Source organism: Oculina patagonica, chromosome 12, assembly GCF_052425735.1.
Source record: "Oculina patagonica isolate OP01 chromosome 12, crgOcupat, whole genome shotgun sequence".
Classification (NCBI taxonomy): domain Eukaryota; kingdom Metazoa; phylum Cnidaria; class Anthozoa; order Scleractinia; family Oculinidae; genus Oculina; species Oculina patagonica.
In genome coordinates this window covers 16,811,411-16,827,393 of record NC_135769.1, presented here as the reverse complement: position 1 = coordinate 16,827,393, position 15,983 = coordinate 16,811,411, and the positions used below count along the sequence as shown (strand labels likewise).

The following is a 15,983-nucleotide window of genomic DNA, read 5'->3' as shown; positions in this document are numbered from 1 at the left end:
CTGTCTGTGCCGTTGTACTAGCAATGCAAGCTTCGTGCAACAACAACGACGACGACAACAAAAAAAGTTTTGTACGGGGAGTTTCCGCCCCGAGCTCTTACCCCTTACCCTTTTATATACCATTTTGCCAGAAATTGTACCCCTTTCCTCCCCATATACCTGAAAGCAATGGTATAGACTTAAAACATGACGTTTTCCTATCATTTTCAAGAAGCGCTTAATAAATTGAAATAATACAGCCATAAATTGAATCTGTTCCAAATATTTTAATTAAAGACCCTTTCAAAAACCCAAATGACAGATTTCCATACCCTTTCGTATACCTAAACTTGTGAAATCCCTACCCTTACCTGAAACCTGAAAAAGGTACCCCCTTTCGGGCGGAGCCTCCCCGCATAGGCCATTATAGGGAGTACACCCCGGGGCCCCGGGTCGTCCCAACTAGCGCGTACGCAGATACAACAGTTCTCAGGTCGCCTCCGCCACCAGTATTCCGTTTTAAGAATAGCGTTCTTTTGAGAATTGATAAACCTAAACTGGAATGAGAATAGCCAGACTAGTCCCAAAAGAATGCGCCTTAAGTGTGCCCGCCGGAAAAAAAAAAAAAAACAAAAAAAAAAAAGCGAAAATCTATTTATGCCTACCGCCGGACGCTGCACAACAGTTTCAGTTTAGTGTAATACTAGCAGAACACCACATATAAGTAAAGTGTTTTAATGTAAAAACAAACTGGGAACATTTTGGTATTTTGGAAAAGTGTTCGTTTACAGAGGAGTTGGGTGATCCCTTACTATTGCTGGTCGCACAAGGTTATTTGGTGCCTTAATAATAGCCCAATCTTGTTCCCAGGATAGCTCGGGAAGAATAGAGGTCCTGGGAACGAGGTTGCAAAGAGGCCTTTCCGGGATGGATGGGTTCGCGTTCGAGATGAGTTTAGTTTAGTATAATTGCGCGGCACTGAATTTTACTGATAAGAAGGAAAATATGGCCATATCTCTTCCCTCATGTGATACGCCAACGACTTAAAAAATTTAATCATCTCCACCGTCTTTACGTGCGGCTTTTCCTTCTCAAAACACAGCAGGAAACATTACAGTACAAGTCTTTTGATATGCAGATTATGAGGAGGCAAAGACCTTAGTTTGGCATTTAAAAAACCGTTTTTTGATTCTGTACTTACACACGGTATTATTAACTCCCACACCAATCAACTTCGCTTTATTTTTTATCGTTATTACGATTAATTATTTTTTGCACCATTTTTACGTCTGCTAATAGCGATATTGTTTGTCAGATAGCAACCCCCGCCTCAATTCCCCGACCAATATAAAACTCGAATGTTATAACTTGTTTATCTTTTTGCACAGAACCGTTTTTCACAATAGACGGCTTTGTTTTGAAAACAAGGCAGTGCTTAAAATGTGTTATTGTCGCCGACTGCAATTAGGAAAAGGCTTCTTTGTAATTTCCGGCTCATTTTGGATGAATATGACGGTATTAAACTGAATTGTGGCCAAAACATTCCGAGCTGAATTATTTATAAACATCAATTTGCCTCCACTTAAATTTTTTTCCTGAAAGAATATGATGAACACAGGTGATCTGGAGCTTTTTGTAATCGCTCATTTTGTACTGCAGTAGCGGTTCTTTTTGCGGCCGAATGGGAATTCTTGTGGGATTGGGCTGGTCTAGTCTGTTTGAACTGAGTTAGATCAAATATCCTCTTGGGGGGACTACAGGGGAGTAAAAGGTGACGTGTGAATCAACAAACCGTGACAAGGGCAGCGAGGTATTTTGCAATTTAAATTGCTTTTCCGTTTTAATTTTTGACAGACAATGTGAAAGCATCAAGTCATTGCGACAGTGAAGGTTTGTCATTTTCCTTCGTCTGTGATGAAACCGAGGAAGATTACGTATGAATTTCGCTTTCTCGTCGAATCGAAAAGACTTCGCAACTGTGCGAGCATTTTGTGACACTTAGGAATCATCCGCAAGCTACATTGTAGGATAAATGTTTTGAACTCTTAAACATTTGAACTTGAAATCAAGCCGAGAAGCGGAGCGGAAATTGGAGTTATAAGCTACGTTTATTGAACAAGTGATTGCTGTTGAATCAAGACGCTCTGCCAGAGGAAAATGCTTCGAAGGAAACTTTCTGCGGAGTGAATTTCAGCCTTTTCCCGGGAAATTCATTGAGCATGGATCACTCGTTTCGGGATGACAGCGACGATCCATATTTCCATGATGAAATCTTCTCAACTCTCCGAGGTACGTGACCGACCGAAATACTGCTAAATACATATATATTGATAGCCATTTAAAAGTAGCACGATCATTTTCATCGAGAAAAGTAATCGATTTCCAGCTTATGTTCTCGTGCCAGCAAACAGAGAATTTCCATTAATTGCGTGCGCGAATTTTAGTAAACAAACGAGATGTTCATGTCAAATAAAAGTATTTCATTCAGGATTAAAATGTTTTTCTTTGCTGTAGATAAAAGAGACAAGAATTAAGCCACTGACGGCGACATTTTCACACTTTTATGTTGTTACTTAGCTCTGATAAAAAATTAGGACAGCTCTCGCTAGAACTAGAAAATCATAAGTTATGAAAATAATTTTGCGTGCGGTTGAGTTTGAAAATTTATTCAAAGATGAATCGTACTGTTTATTTTCTTTTGTGCTCGTCGCCAAAAAATCCTGAATGGGATTGTTCACTTAGCATATGACGATTTTATGCTATACAGAAAAAGCCGAAGCCTTTATTATTATCGGCGAAAAACTATTTTGCGTTTGAAATCACAAGTGACACAATAAAAACAGCAGGCGACGGAAAATTAGTTAATGGTTATATTGATTTTCTTTTCTTCTATTATCTAGTATATTCTTACAATTGGGAACGAGGGAAACTCCAAAAAGCCAACTGGGAGAGATGAATAATTTTTAGTTTGTGTTTTAAACAGGCCAGCAAATGGGTTACAAATAAGACGCCAGAATTCCAAATAAAACGCTTCTTTTGCAAACAATATGCGGATCTTTCTTGATAAAAGCAACAAAGCAATATTCCTCGAAAAAGTAATCGACGAATATTACCATAAACAATGAATTAAACATAGAACCAGATATTTTTGCATCTAGCACACTGTTATTTATAAATGCTGTCTAAAAAACTATTTTTAGTGTATTTGGTACAGGAAAAAGAAATTTCCGTTTTCGCAGTTAATGCGGATTCGTGCCAAAATGTAGAAATGTTTATACGTGCGGCGAAAGTAGCAATTGTTTGTAACGGAAGCCAAAGCTCTGTTGAAAGGATACGGTTCGATTTTTTCCGATACATGTGACGGATGTTTAATTTCTTGTAATCAGATGAAAAAAAGAATGCATTTAAAATATTTTTTCTGGTGGCAAACTACAGTTGGCCCCACTTAGAATGAGTACAATTGGGTGGTCATGTTCTCTCGGATCGCGGGAATCTACCCGCGGGGGTCATTTAATGTTACTGTTTCTGTCGAAAAGGAAACAAAAAAAGTATTTAGAAAAAAACACTTCTTACTTTTGAAGGTGATCGTGAGGTGATTCAAAACCGTTTGTACGAATAATTAACCGAATAACACGGCTAGCAAGCCTTTCACTTAGAGTCATTGAAAATGCAGAATCTCATTTTGCGTTTATTTACATGCAAATACAGATTGTTCAATTTGTTTGCTTTCCACGAAACCTCCTTGATTTCGTTTTTGTTAAAAACACGTGTCAAAAACTAAAAATGTAACGAAATCAGAAAAAGAAACCAACAACTTTCCTGGGTGTGTTCGAAGTCTGTAACGAAAATATCAGCTTCTCGCCAGGTTTATATTTGCATGTTTTTCAGCACGCGAGATATTTAGTGACGATTAGTTGATTGTTACATGACGGGGTCAATGGTTTCGGTGACCTCGATGACGTCTTGTTTGCGGATTTTCGCCAAAGCTTTATTTTGTTACCATAAATGAAGGTGATTACGAAAAAGATAAGCGCCAAATGTTCATGATTTCTTTGGTTAACAACCACGGTAAACGTGTCTTGTCGCTAGGGTTACGTAATTATTTTAAAGTCGTATCTGAATAAACATTCACGGAAAAATATCGCAGGAAATATCGGCTAACGGATTTTTTAGATGTTTCTCGGCAGGATATTTGTCCATAGTTTATCACAGGAAACTAGCTCTAGAAATAATCCGAGAGTTAATATATAGAGTTTCAAAACTGAGAAAATTTTGTTTTGGACCTCAAAGAGAGGGCCGCTTGTTTGTCAGTAGTTTTTACTGTTTGCCGTTACCCTCTTTTAATAATAAAGTTGATTGAAAGAACGGCGCTTTTTCAAGACGGGGCGATTTTTTACGTTATAAACATCCGCTACTTGCCCAACAAATTACAAACCAGAATTTGTTTTTGTCTTCTTTATAAGAAAAAAATAAGTCTGAGTGCTTATTAGCCTGCGTAGCTGGCGGTATTGTTGGGTTTTTAAGTGCCTAACAGTAAGCGGCGAAGCCGCGACAACGAGCGGCGCAGCCGCGAGTGGCTTGGGGAGGAGAAGCTTCTCCTCCCCAAGCCACTCTGAAGAAAAAAATGTTTGGAGGAGGTGGTGAAGGGTGGGGGGCAGTCCAGGGAGCGGTCTTCCCCTGCAAAATCGTTCAACTTATTTAGATTAACGTGAAAGGGACATTAACATTTTCCTTCGTACACGGGAGACTTTGGACTTATATATATATATTTTTTTCACCGGCGGCACACCCTAGATTTTTTAGAATCTGCTAGGTTCTAGGGCTGGGGAGATCTAATGTTCACCAGGCGGGGGGGGGGGGGGGGGGAGCAAAACACTCACCAGTGGGTTTAAATCTCGTCTCTAGAAGCCGCGATCCTTCTCGTCTGCGCCAGGGATCGGGACCTCTGGGCTAATCTGAAAGCCTGCTAAAAAGGCGACCGAATCTGATTGGCTGTTGAAAACATGTTCGTTTAACCACAATCTTCGGCGCACGCGCGCAATCAAACCTGAACCAGGATTTCCTGGTTCCGGTTTTGGATAAGCGCAGAGTTTTCCTACCGCTAGTCAAGGGGAACGGTGGGCGTGATTGGTGCGTGTAATTTTTGAGCATATCAGAGCGCGCACAGAATCCAATCTATTTTTTATCAAACATATTCTGTCGTATCTCTGATGCTTTTGCTTTTTATACACAGACGTGGAGACATTTCTCTGTGATCTTGCGAAGGAATCACTCCAGTTGAGCCGCGAAAAGAAGAGAGATGAACTGTTAGAAAACGTCATAGAGCTAAGAAGGAAAGTTAAAGAGCATCATAACTCTGTGAAGGCTACCAATGGCATCAGGTCACCGAGACCGAAAAGAAAAAGCTATCCTTTCGCATCAGTACATGTACAGGACAGTATGCATACATATGCGGCACATATGCACAAACTAAATGTTGATGGTAAACTCAAGCCTCCTGGATCACCTGAGGTCAGGCGAGTGGAGAAACCACAGATGCGCCCGCGTTCAGTGTCGTGTCCCGAAATACGCTTTACTCTGAGTCATGCGTGGAGGACGTCACTTCCAAAGGTGCCAGAAAACGAAGAGCTTAATGATGAAAACGATGAAGGATCCTAACGAGTCGGGGAGGAATGGGAAAGTTGCGTTGCGTTATGTTGATGTACAGGTTACGTTTTATGGAGATTCAAGTGTTCGGCGTTAACTCGAAAAGAGTGCAAATAGGATTGTCTGAGAATTGAATGGAAGCTTTCAAAAACTATTGACGTTAACGAGAGGCAACACGACTGATTGAACAATGAATACTGGAATATACTCATTCCAAAGTTTCTCTTTTTATTTGTCAGACTGTTGGACACAGTTTTTTTTTCTGAAGTACGGGAGAAAGCAAGCCTGTCTCCCTGGTGCTTGACGGATGAATGAACTTTTGGCGAGGAAAATAACAAAAGTGAACCAAAGCCGTCTCTCATTTTATATCCCCCCCCCCCCCCCGCCCATACACCCTTCCAACCTTTTTTCCGCGCCATTTGCGGAATGGATACGTACAGGAACAATAAGTTCCAGCTGAGATGGTTGCGGATAGGCAATTCAGTATTAGAGAACTGAAAGAAGAGACCACTGAAGTTTAGAGACATCATGTACAAATGGAGAGGTTGCGTGACAAGGGACCAACATTGGAACTCAAATGTGTCAATGACGTTACACAGAAAGTGAAACGAAAGGGAATGACGCAAATTCTTGTCCACGGCTGAGAAGAAAGGGGAAAAATACGACAGAAGATGTTACCGGTTAATTTATAAAAGTACCAAAATATTATAATTAAGACATGTAATTAAGTTATTTGATTTAATGGAGTTTTAATTTTAAAGCCAATTGAGATGTGTTTTTATTTTATTTTCTATTTTTAATGATTTTAATCTGTTGGTTGTCACGTCCCGGACGTAAAAAAAAAAAGCCCGAAGAAAACACAAAGGTATTGTTATCAGTTAAAACGACTTTTAAAAGTTGGTGTTTGCCTAGAAATTTTCATAAACATATCGAAACATAATATGGTAAAGGACGGTAAAGTTGATGTTGTTTTTATTCGTCGAAGTGACTGTTCAGTTGCAACTGAAAAAAGAAAGATTAATATTTGATCAAGAATGCAAGAAATCGAAACAGATTTTACAATTATGTACAATCGAGGAAGAGTAGGCTTGAAGGGGATAATCTGAGAAAAATAAAATCTACACATATGAAACTCACGGTCTTTCTAGTTTTATAAAACTGCACGGGGTGTGCATGACATGTTACTCCAATTAAGCTTTTGAAAGATATCAAACGCTCAACAATGAAATACGTTTCACTCGATCCGCTCAGAAAAGAAGCAAGTTTTCCTCTAGCAGAGAAACTTTCCTGAAAATTCAACACAGGGCCTGGTTTTAGTTGATGGAGGTATAAAAGGGTATTTTTCTTGATTCTTGAATAGACTACGAGCAGTCCCTATTTTTTCGCAGAGTCCGTTGAGCGTGAAGCGAAAAATCTAGAAAAAATAAATAACCGCGCGAAAATGGGGACATTTTCCGCGCGGTCATTTATTTTTTCGCTTCACGCTCGACGGGCTCTGCGAAAAAAATAGAGACTGCTCGTAGTGTAATTCTTGAATGACCTTATATTTTCCCGTGAAATGTGAAATGGCTATGGGTTTTTTTTAAAGTCTGTGAAATAAAACAGAGCCCCCCCTCCCCCCATCCTCTACCAGAGACCCTGTCCCCCATGAAAGCGAGGTTTTGACCTTGTGATGATAAAGATTAGCAACAGGTTAGCATGATTATACATGAAAAGGATTATTCACATTTGAAAAGAAGCAAGACTTGTATCACAACAAAGCTATCTCTAGCCTCGCTTCAGCACAAAGGCCGGATCACTATCTTGACATGTCACGATACGTGCATCGAATTAGACTTCGCGCAATTATTATACCGGTTAGACACCTTGCAGGCTACTAAAAGCAACTCTTGCTTTTAAACCCTTTTAATGAAAACGCATCTTGAAAAAAATTGCAAATCTTTTCAAGTTTGTCGTTCGTAATCAGTATTTTTCTTCGTCAGTCGAAACCATCCTTGGTTATTTTCGGCTTTTATTGATTCCTCCTTTGTTGTTTTTATGTTAGGCTTTCTCAGGCTTTCTAACCTTTCTTCAATTTTAAAGTAACCAGAAAAATGACTTAAAATACCGTGACATTGCTCCCAGGTCCTCCCCTTATCGAGACTGCATTTCCACTTTCACGTTACGGGACTTTTGCGAGAGAGCTGGATACTAGTTGAGCCCACGATGTATTACCGCTGAGATAAAAAAGATGGCGGATGAAAATGATGTTTTTGCGACGTTTTATGTAGGGTCCATGTGATGGAAAACGCGGTAAAGTACAGAATTTTTGTCAAGGATGCAAATTCGTTTGTCACTGAAAGCAACTTGGAAGTACTGATAGCGAACTACCTGGCTTTTCTGAGTCCGCTTATTGACGATTTCATTTGGCAAAATGAATCCTTCTGTCTCGTCACCAAGAACAGTAAAGGTTTGTAGCTGTCATGTTTAACAGGCACGTTACTGTATATATTTGTGGTTGAACAGTAAAGGTTTTGGTGTTTTATACGAAGAAATGTGTAATATTTAGAAAAATTACTGCGGCTCTCCAATGTTTAGTACAATGCAACTGTCAGATAAATCGTTCATGGTTGCCCATGACCACCAGGTCGATCTGCAGAGTATGTCACATGAACGTGCTAAATTCGATCATAGTCTTTGTGTGTGTAGACATTAGAATCTCTATGTCACATACCATATAATTTTAGCTTTGAGAGGGTTGTACTGCATGAAACATACACCAGGAAAAATGCCTCTGCACATGGCATTAATTCTCTGCAGATGGGTTCAGCCATGCTCTAGCAAAGTGTTGAGATTATTTGACCAGAGCTTTACTGTCTCAGTGCTGCTCTTCTAGTATAAAGCCTGAGAGGCGGGGGTGGATCTTGGGGGAGAGTGCTGGTGGTGTGCACCCCTCCCTGAGATGACCTGCGGCTTAGCATTCACTTTTAAAACTTGTTTACATCACCAGTCAGTTACGCCATTCCTTAGTGGTGCACCCACTCCTAAGAAAAATCCTGGATCGGCCCCTGGGAGGTACAACTTTAGCTATTATTTAACATCCAACATTACCTATATACTAAAAGGAAATATTTTGTGGTAAAAGAAATGTACCTACATGTAACTTGACTGTCATATATTTTAACCATTATATACTTGTTATGTATATAAAGTTATGTCCTCCAATGTTCTGTCCAAAAAATAGTATGCTTCACACCTTCCTTATTTATTCAATTCTCCAATGAGAACTCTCTCCATCCTGGTGTTAAAAAAGTAACCAGCAAATTGTTAGGGTGATAGTTACCTAAGAAGTTTCAGAAACAGGTCTGTAGTGGACTAGTATCATAAATTGTCATGTGCCCCCCCCCCCCATCCAAGGAAAGTAGCAAAATAAAGTTTAATGCTACACTCAGGTAACAGAGTTAGAGCTTTATATGTTTCCTACAGTGTGGGCCATGTGCTGGTTAATACTTGACTTGATTTATACCAGCTATTTATTCTTTTTTTCCAGTGCTATTCCCCATCCCAGGGCAAAGAACTAAGCAGTTACTCATTTATTTGCTTTATTCATTCATTTATTTATTTGCTTGTGTATCTAAAGTATTTATTTATGTATTTATTTGTACATTTACCTTACTGCTATTCTGTGTTTCTTATTTCACAGGGGATGTTCCTGCTCATCTGTATGGGAAAACAAAGTTTGGTGACAATGTTGACGATGAGTGGTTCATAGTGTCTCTTCTCTTCAAACTTTCGAAGGCTTTCCCTGAAACATGTATTAGGTGAGGCATGGGATAAAGCCATTTTCATGTAATGAAAATTCAATGTGTAAAATGTAGCTTGGGACTGAGACTAAAGACATTTTCATATGCCTGGCAAAGATGGGCTTTTAAACCACAAAATCTGTGGTAAGAGTAAGTGGCAGTTTTAAGGTTAATGTCTGATAAGCTCTGTAATTCAACTCTGGTTTCGGTAGCATGAGACAACTAAAAGTATTGCTACTTCCCCTGGATGGGAGGTGTGTCCATCACAGGTTACTCCCCAGCATTATATCAGGCTGCCCCAACAATTGGCCAGTATTCCTTTATACTTCTGGGTGGAGAGAGGAACTGCGAGAGTAAAATGCCTTTCTTGCCATGTCAAAGTGTTCAACTGCTTATAGATATTTCGGATTTTAAATTTTAGATTGTTAATTATTTACGAAATAGTTTTTTAATTTTTTATGTTGTTAATTATTTACTTAATAGATAGTTTAATTTTTTAAATTTTAAATTGCTCATTATTTACGCAATAGAAATTTTTAAATTTTAGATTGTAATTTTAGTTAGGGGACCTAAATAGGGATAACCTCGTGGTCCTCCTTTTCAGATACAATTTGTGTGTGTTTGAATAAAGTATTATTATAATTATTAATTGCCCTAAAATACAACACGATGACCATGCCGGGGACTCAGACCCAAACTGCTCAATCTGGTGTCCAATGCACCTCCCACATTATTTGACAATATTATTTGATTTTCTGGTTTGTTTCATTTTCAAATCTCAGTATAACTGACAATGATGGTGAATTTCTGTTGATTGAGGCAGCTCATTTTCTACCACGATGGCTTAATCCAGACAACAGCAAGAACAGAGTAAGAATGTTTTTTTGCGTTCAAGTTTATGAAAAGCATGTCAAAGTGTTCAAATTATGCTCTGTTATGTCTAAATGTTACATGTTTTCTATTTTTAATGAAACTTCTTTCGTTTAGTATTTGTCAGTTAAGTTTCGCTTGATCATAATAATTACTTTCAGGTTTTTGTTCATGGTGGGAAAGTTCACATTATTCCCATCCCTTCCACCCCTGGGGAAGTGACAATTTATCCTACCGGTACTCCCCTGCTGGATCAGGCTCTACAGTTAGTGTTTGGCCCTCATAATACTGAAGCAGCAGCAAAGATCCAAAAGACAATCAGGCAAAGGATGGAGCAGTAAGAACTTTTATTTTCTTTTAGCTTAATTTTATGCGTTATTTATGGTCAGTGTTGATGCCAGGATTTTATACTTTTCCTTAAAAAGGAAAGGAGAAGCCACGAGCCAAGTGGCCCACACTGCCGGAGCTTATCTCGGTTTCCGTAGCATTAAGCGGCTAGGAATATTTCTACTCCCCCCTGAATGGGATGCTAGTCCATTGCAGGGTTCCCCCCCCAGCATTATGTCGCCGGTACCCATTTGTACACCTGGGTGGAGAGAGGCACACTATGAGAGCAAAGTGTCTTGCCCAAGAACACAACGCAAGTCACCCCGGCTGGGGCTCGAACTCGGACCGCTCGATCCGGAGTCCAGCGATCTAACCATTAGGCCACCGCGCCTCCCATTATACTTTTCCTTACTAACAGTCAACTCCCCCCTTGCAGACAAATATATAGGAATATATATATAGAGGATTGTTATATCGGGGTTCCTCGCTATTATGGACACCCTGTTATTACCAACAGCAGTTTACGTCCCTGTGAACAAGAGTCACTGAAAACAACTTTAGACTTTCTATCTATGGACACCAAATTGTGGTCTCAGTGGTTTCTGTCATAGTGGGAGTTGAATGTATACACACAATACCAGCTGCATTATACATTCATACATACATACATCACTTTATTTACCCTCGGATTTGTAGAATAGCTTATACAGCTAATGTCTCCAAGCATTTCAACAGTATGCACAGTACAACCCCAAGAGCCCTCAATTTCTTTCCTTACACAACACAAGACAAAAGCTAGATGAAAAAAAACTTGATAACAGCATAGAGAAAATATGTGACATTAACATTGTAGATTAATTCCACTTTATTCCCCTGTGGATGTTTAATGAAATGTTAAGGTCACCAATGTGATTGATACTAGGGATAGTGAACATGGAATACTGATAGGCATTCTGCTATTCGTTTTTTACCGTACCCAAATTCGCAAGTAGCCAATCAGAAGCGCGATCTACTGTCCTGATATCCTACGATATCAAGTCACTGACCTGATATGCCACCATATCACGGTCACTTTGAATTAAAGTAGTGTTTCTGTACGATGAATTGAAAAGAGGTTTTACCAATAAAACAGAAACTAGTATTTTTAATTAGCTGGTGTTTACCGGTCGTAAAATGAGAAAAACTTTCCCGCCAAAACTAAACTTGGGCGTGCTCGCCAATTGCGCGATGTTTGCCGACGAGTACTGAAACATTCACACTGAAACAATGGAGTCGGAGTTTCCAAATTTTTCGCTAAATTTGGATTTGGAAAATTTAGGGAATGAAACTCCAAACAAACGAGTAAAAAAATGTAAGAAGAGGACTTGATAAAAGTGTTGAAGACCAAAAAAGTATCAATACAAGCAGGTCAACACATTTTGTACTACGTGTCTGGCAAGCATGGCTTCAACAGATCGAATAATATCACCGGATTTTTGGCTGAATTTGGGTACGGTAAATACCTAATAGTACCTTTTTGGTACGCTTCGGCGGCATATCAGGCTCGTTTGGTCTCACCATGGGTATTTTGGCTCGACTGCGTCTCGCCAAAATACGAACCATGGCTCGACCAAACTCGCCTGATATGCCGCCGAAGCGTACCAAAAGGTACGATTAGGTATAAAAATCCTTCACATTATTTTATTAACCTTTTGTCATCACTTCAGACTTTCAGAGCAATCTCAGAATGCTTTCCATCATGCTCACTGCTATGTGCCAGCAGAAGTCAAATATGTTCTTGATCAGAAGCCATCTTTGATCAGTCCTATTGTCCAGGCATTTTATGAGAGGGATCCCATTGATATGAAGGTTTGTTGTACTACATGTAGTCCACTGTGTCTCTAGGTGCATGTAGCAGATACAAGGTGGAGGGGGGGGGACTTATGATGTTTGTTTGTGACTGGGACCATGACTCAGTGCTCTCTTGCTTATTATTTTATGAACTGTTTGTGTGTGGCCTTCCAGGACTAATTGACTTAGCATTTTGTGGGGCATGTCCCGCTGCAGGAGAATAAAGTAGCCTTCTCTCTTTTTTTACTGAAAAGGTTTTGTGTATTGTGAGCACCACATCTAAGTTTTGCCTTACACAAGGTGTTTTCAAACTGAAGTCTGAACAAGTTTTGAGTCAAGCTGGGGTCACCACAACTCAATAAACATGTACCCTTATAAGAGGTGTCTCCTTACTCATTGACTGACTCAGACTCTTTGTGCTGCATCGAGCGGAAGAGCTCCTTACTGGAGGTCTCAAAATGATGTAGTATTTGTGTCTGGTATGGCCAGGACCATGTCTGAGTAAAAATGTAAAGTGACACTTAGGCTAAATAACCCAAAAAGCTTATTCCAGTCTCTGTAGCATGAAGCAACTAGTTTGGTTGAACCAAACCCTCCTCGGTAGGATGCTAGTCCATCCTCATTAATTTTTAATCCCAGCCAGGGCTAGAACCTAAACTGCTTGACTGCTTGTACACTAACCCAGGGATGTAGCTAAGAGCCTTCACCAACTGAAAGAAAGCTTGTCACTGGCTGAAATTTCACTAGAAAACAAAGACTTGGGTAATTTTGAAGGAACACAGGCCAGAAAAGCCAGTTGTGCTTGTTTATGAGCCTGCTTAGCTTTTTCTTAGCTACATCTCTCCTAGCCATAAGGCCACTTCACCTCCCCATGTCTAAGTGTTCCTTTATGGGAGGAGTCCCTGCTATCTTTCTGCTATGGATCCTTGAGTGGCTCACCTGTACCAGTGCTTTCATTATTGACACCTCTCTAGCACTGAAGGCTTACAAAAAGCACCGGCTTCTTTGCTACAACTAACAACAAAAAAATTAATCAACAAGCATCTCTAGCACACATGGTTTGTTGTATAAATGACAGTATAGTATTAGCTTAGCTTGAGATGGTTTATTTTTTTTACACAACTTTGTTAACTTTTCAGGCTTGTAGGACAATGGAACAGTTTACACTGAAAACCAGACTTATGTCCAGGGTATGTCTAGTAACATTCTTTGTTGTTCCTTTTATATGACTATGTGTGGTCATTGTCAACATAATTATTACTTTGAATAACAAAGTTATTTTCCCTTCTGTTTCAGATACGGTTTACTCGATGCTTATATGCACAGTTAACCCAACAACCCTTCAAACCAGACAGACGGTCAGAATGGACTTTGCCCCTTGTTTCAAATCCTCAATATAAAGCTCACGAGTTAGGCCTCAAATTGGTAATTATAAATAATAATCTTTTTAGTTTGGAGGCCCGGTGGCCTGATGATTACTGCGCTGAACTCCAGATCAAGCAGTCTGGGTTTGAGCGCTGGCCAGGGAACTGCATTGTGTTCTTGGGAAAGACACTTTACTCTCATAGTGCATGCCTCTCTCCGCCCAGGTGTGGGTAAGGGTGAATTTGATGCTGGGGGGTACCCCTGCGATGCAAAAATACCTGTAAAGCACCCGTAAGGTATGAAATGTGGTTAGGTATCGTCCCTTTTATAACAGAACTTAACAATAGCAAAATGATTTTAGTAGCTGTATTTTTTTGCGCTTTAAGGCTTGCGGATTTCAGATATTGTGTAGAAGAAGTGGAGCAAAAGAAGCTGATTTAAAGGTACCTGCATCAATTTTGTAATTTTAGTGTTCAATTTGGAGATCAGGTTTTTGAAAGACAATGCAACTACCCTGGGGGTACTCCCTTTAAGAGACCAAAATAATGAAAGGACCACTTGTACAAACAGCAGCAAAGTGAAGCTGGATCTTGGCGTAGATCAGGATCAGCAATATCAATATTGAGCCCTGAGCCCATGGCTAAACTCAAGACCTACGGAGACCGGGCGTTCAGCACTGCTGCGCCAAGGCTGTGGAACAACCTGCCACTAAGCATCCGAAAATCGGCATCAGAAGACATTTTTAAGAAGAACCTAAAAACTTATCTTTTTAAAGAAGCCTATGACATTTAATTTTTATTTCTTATACATGTTTACTTTAAGTCCAGTTAAATAATCATGATATTTTTAGTTTTTAAATTTTTAACTTTTAAAGCTTCACTCTCTGCATGTATAGATATTTTAGCTCAATAGATTAATTTAGTTAGGTATTTTTATATTTTATTTTTATTTTTTAGCATAGTGATTGTAAAGCGCTATGAAAGATTAGCTAAATAGCCAGAGCTGTGCTCTAAGGATGTCCGGGTGCCTCTGGCGACTAACTTTTGTCTTTGGGCGACCTAATAATCTTATTGCTTTCATATAAGCTTAATGCTGGGCACCATAGATCTCATAGTTTGGAACCTTTCGGCTTCTTGTAATTTTTCTTAGAGCACAGCCTTGTAAATAGCGCTATAGAAATGATTATTATTATTATTATTAAATAATAAAACGATAAACTAAATGCAAATTTATTTAGTCTTTTTAGCTGTCCGATCAGCCTTGCATTTAGTTTATCGTACTCCCTTTACATGGTAAAAATTCAGTAAGCAAGGGTTACTCAGTGACATGCACAAGGTTGCAGGAAGGCATGCGGGTGGGGGAGGAGGGGGTTGCAACACTGTAAAAATCTGTGGTGTCATTTCCACAATCACTGCGGGAAGTACAAACATCGTAGCTCATCTTTCAGTACTGTTTTCTTCTTGAGGTTTTCCATTTTGGATTGTGTGACTTGTATTGAATAGTATCGTGAGATGTAATAGTTGTACATGAAACACTGCACAGTTTATGTGGGGTAAAAGTGCGTGCATGGGATTTACAGGGATTAACAGTATGCCTTCATTCTGCAGTTCGTGGTTTAAAATTTAACAAAAGAACTTTCTATTTACAATACAGGTTGAAGGTGATCCTAAAGGGCCAAAGTGGGATAAATTTTTGGCTTGCCTGACAGAGCAAGGTTATTTCAAGGTAAATGTTTTCACTTAGTTTGATTTCTTCTCTTTGACTTAAATTGTTATAACAAAACCAGACTTTGCAGACTTACTCCAAGCTCGACGTTTCTTTATCTGGCCCGGCCAGATTTATAAATGCGCGAGGGCACAGGATTTGCATGTAAGACGCGCAGGGAAAAAAGCCATTTTGAAACGCGCTTCGCGCACGAGATCTATTTCAGCCTCATGCGCCGTGCAGTCATAAGCAATCTTTCTCTCTGGATAAAACGCGAAAGCTCCGCTTTAATAAATCATGGACAGCCAATAGTTCGATCATAAATTTAAACTGTATGACTATCAACGACTAGTTTCACTCCTTCATTTTTCGTTTTCTTACAGGGTGAAGTTGAAGGCTCAAAGCTCCACCAAGATCTTCTTAAGAAGGCAAAGCATCAATTCAGTGAAAATTTCGCAGGTGAAAGCAGGTTGGTGGATT

At 39.5% G+C, this 15,983-nt stretch overlaps 2 protein-coding genes across 2 annotated transcripts in view; both read left to right on the top strand.

The window, feature by feature from the left end:
* Positions 1-1,633: 1,633 nt before the first annotated feature.
* Positions 1,634-6,757, top strand: LOC144632070 (uncharacterized). Its single transcript, XM_078490674.1, has 2 exons — positions 1,634-2,268; positions 5,213-6,757. The coding sequence occupies exons 1-2, from the start codon at positions 2,199-2,201 to the stop codon at positions 5,635-5,637; spliced, it is 495 nt and encodes a 164-aa protein (XP_078346800.1). The 5' UTR covers positions 1,634-2,198; the 3' UTR covers positions 5,638-6,757.
* A 1,097-nt stretch (positions 6,758-7,854) lies between these two features.
* LOC144633439 (protein ecdysoneless homolog) overlaps positions 7,855-15,983 on the top strand; it is an 8,717-nt gene continuing 588 nt past the window's right edge. The window contains exons 1-10 of the mRNA XM_078492313.1: positions 7,855-8,074; positions 9,308-9,425; positions 10,190-10,277; positions 10,439-10,614; positions 12,311-12,452; positions 13,574-13,624; positions 13,731-13,859; positions 14,186-14,242; positions 15,453-15,524; positions 15,887-15,972. Coding sequence (XP_078348439.1) covers positions 7,906-8,074; positions 9,308-9,425; positions 10,190-10,277; positions 10,439-10,614; positions 12,311-12,452; positions 13,574-13,624; positions 13,731-13,859; positions 14,186-14,242; positions 15,453-15,524; positions 15,887-15,972 — 1,088 coding nt within the window. The 5' untranslated portion in view covers positions 7,855-7,905. The remainder of the gene's footprint in view (positions 8,075-9,307; positions 9,426-10,189; positions 10,278-10,438; positions 10,615-12,310; positions 12,453-13,573; positions 13,625-13,730; positions 13,860-14,185; positions 14,243-15,452; positions 15,525-15,886; positions 15,973-15,983) is intronic.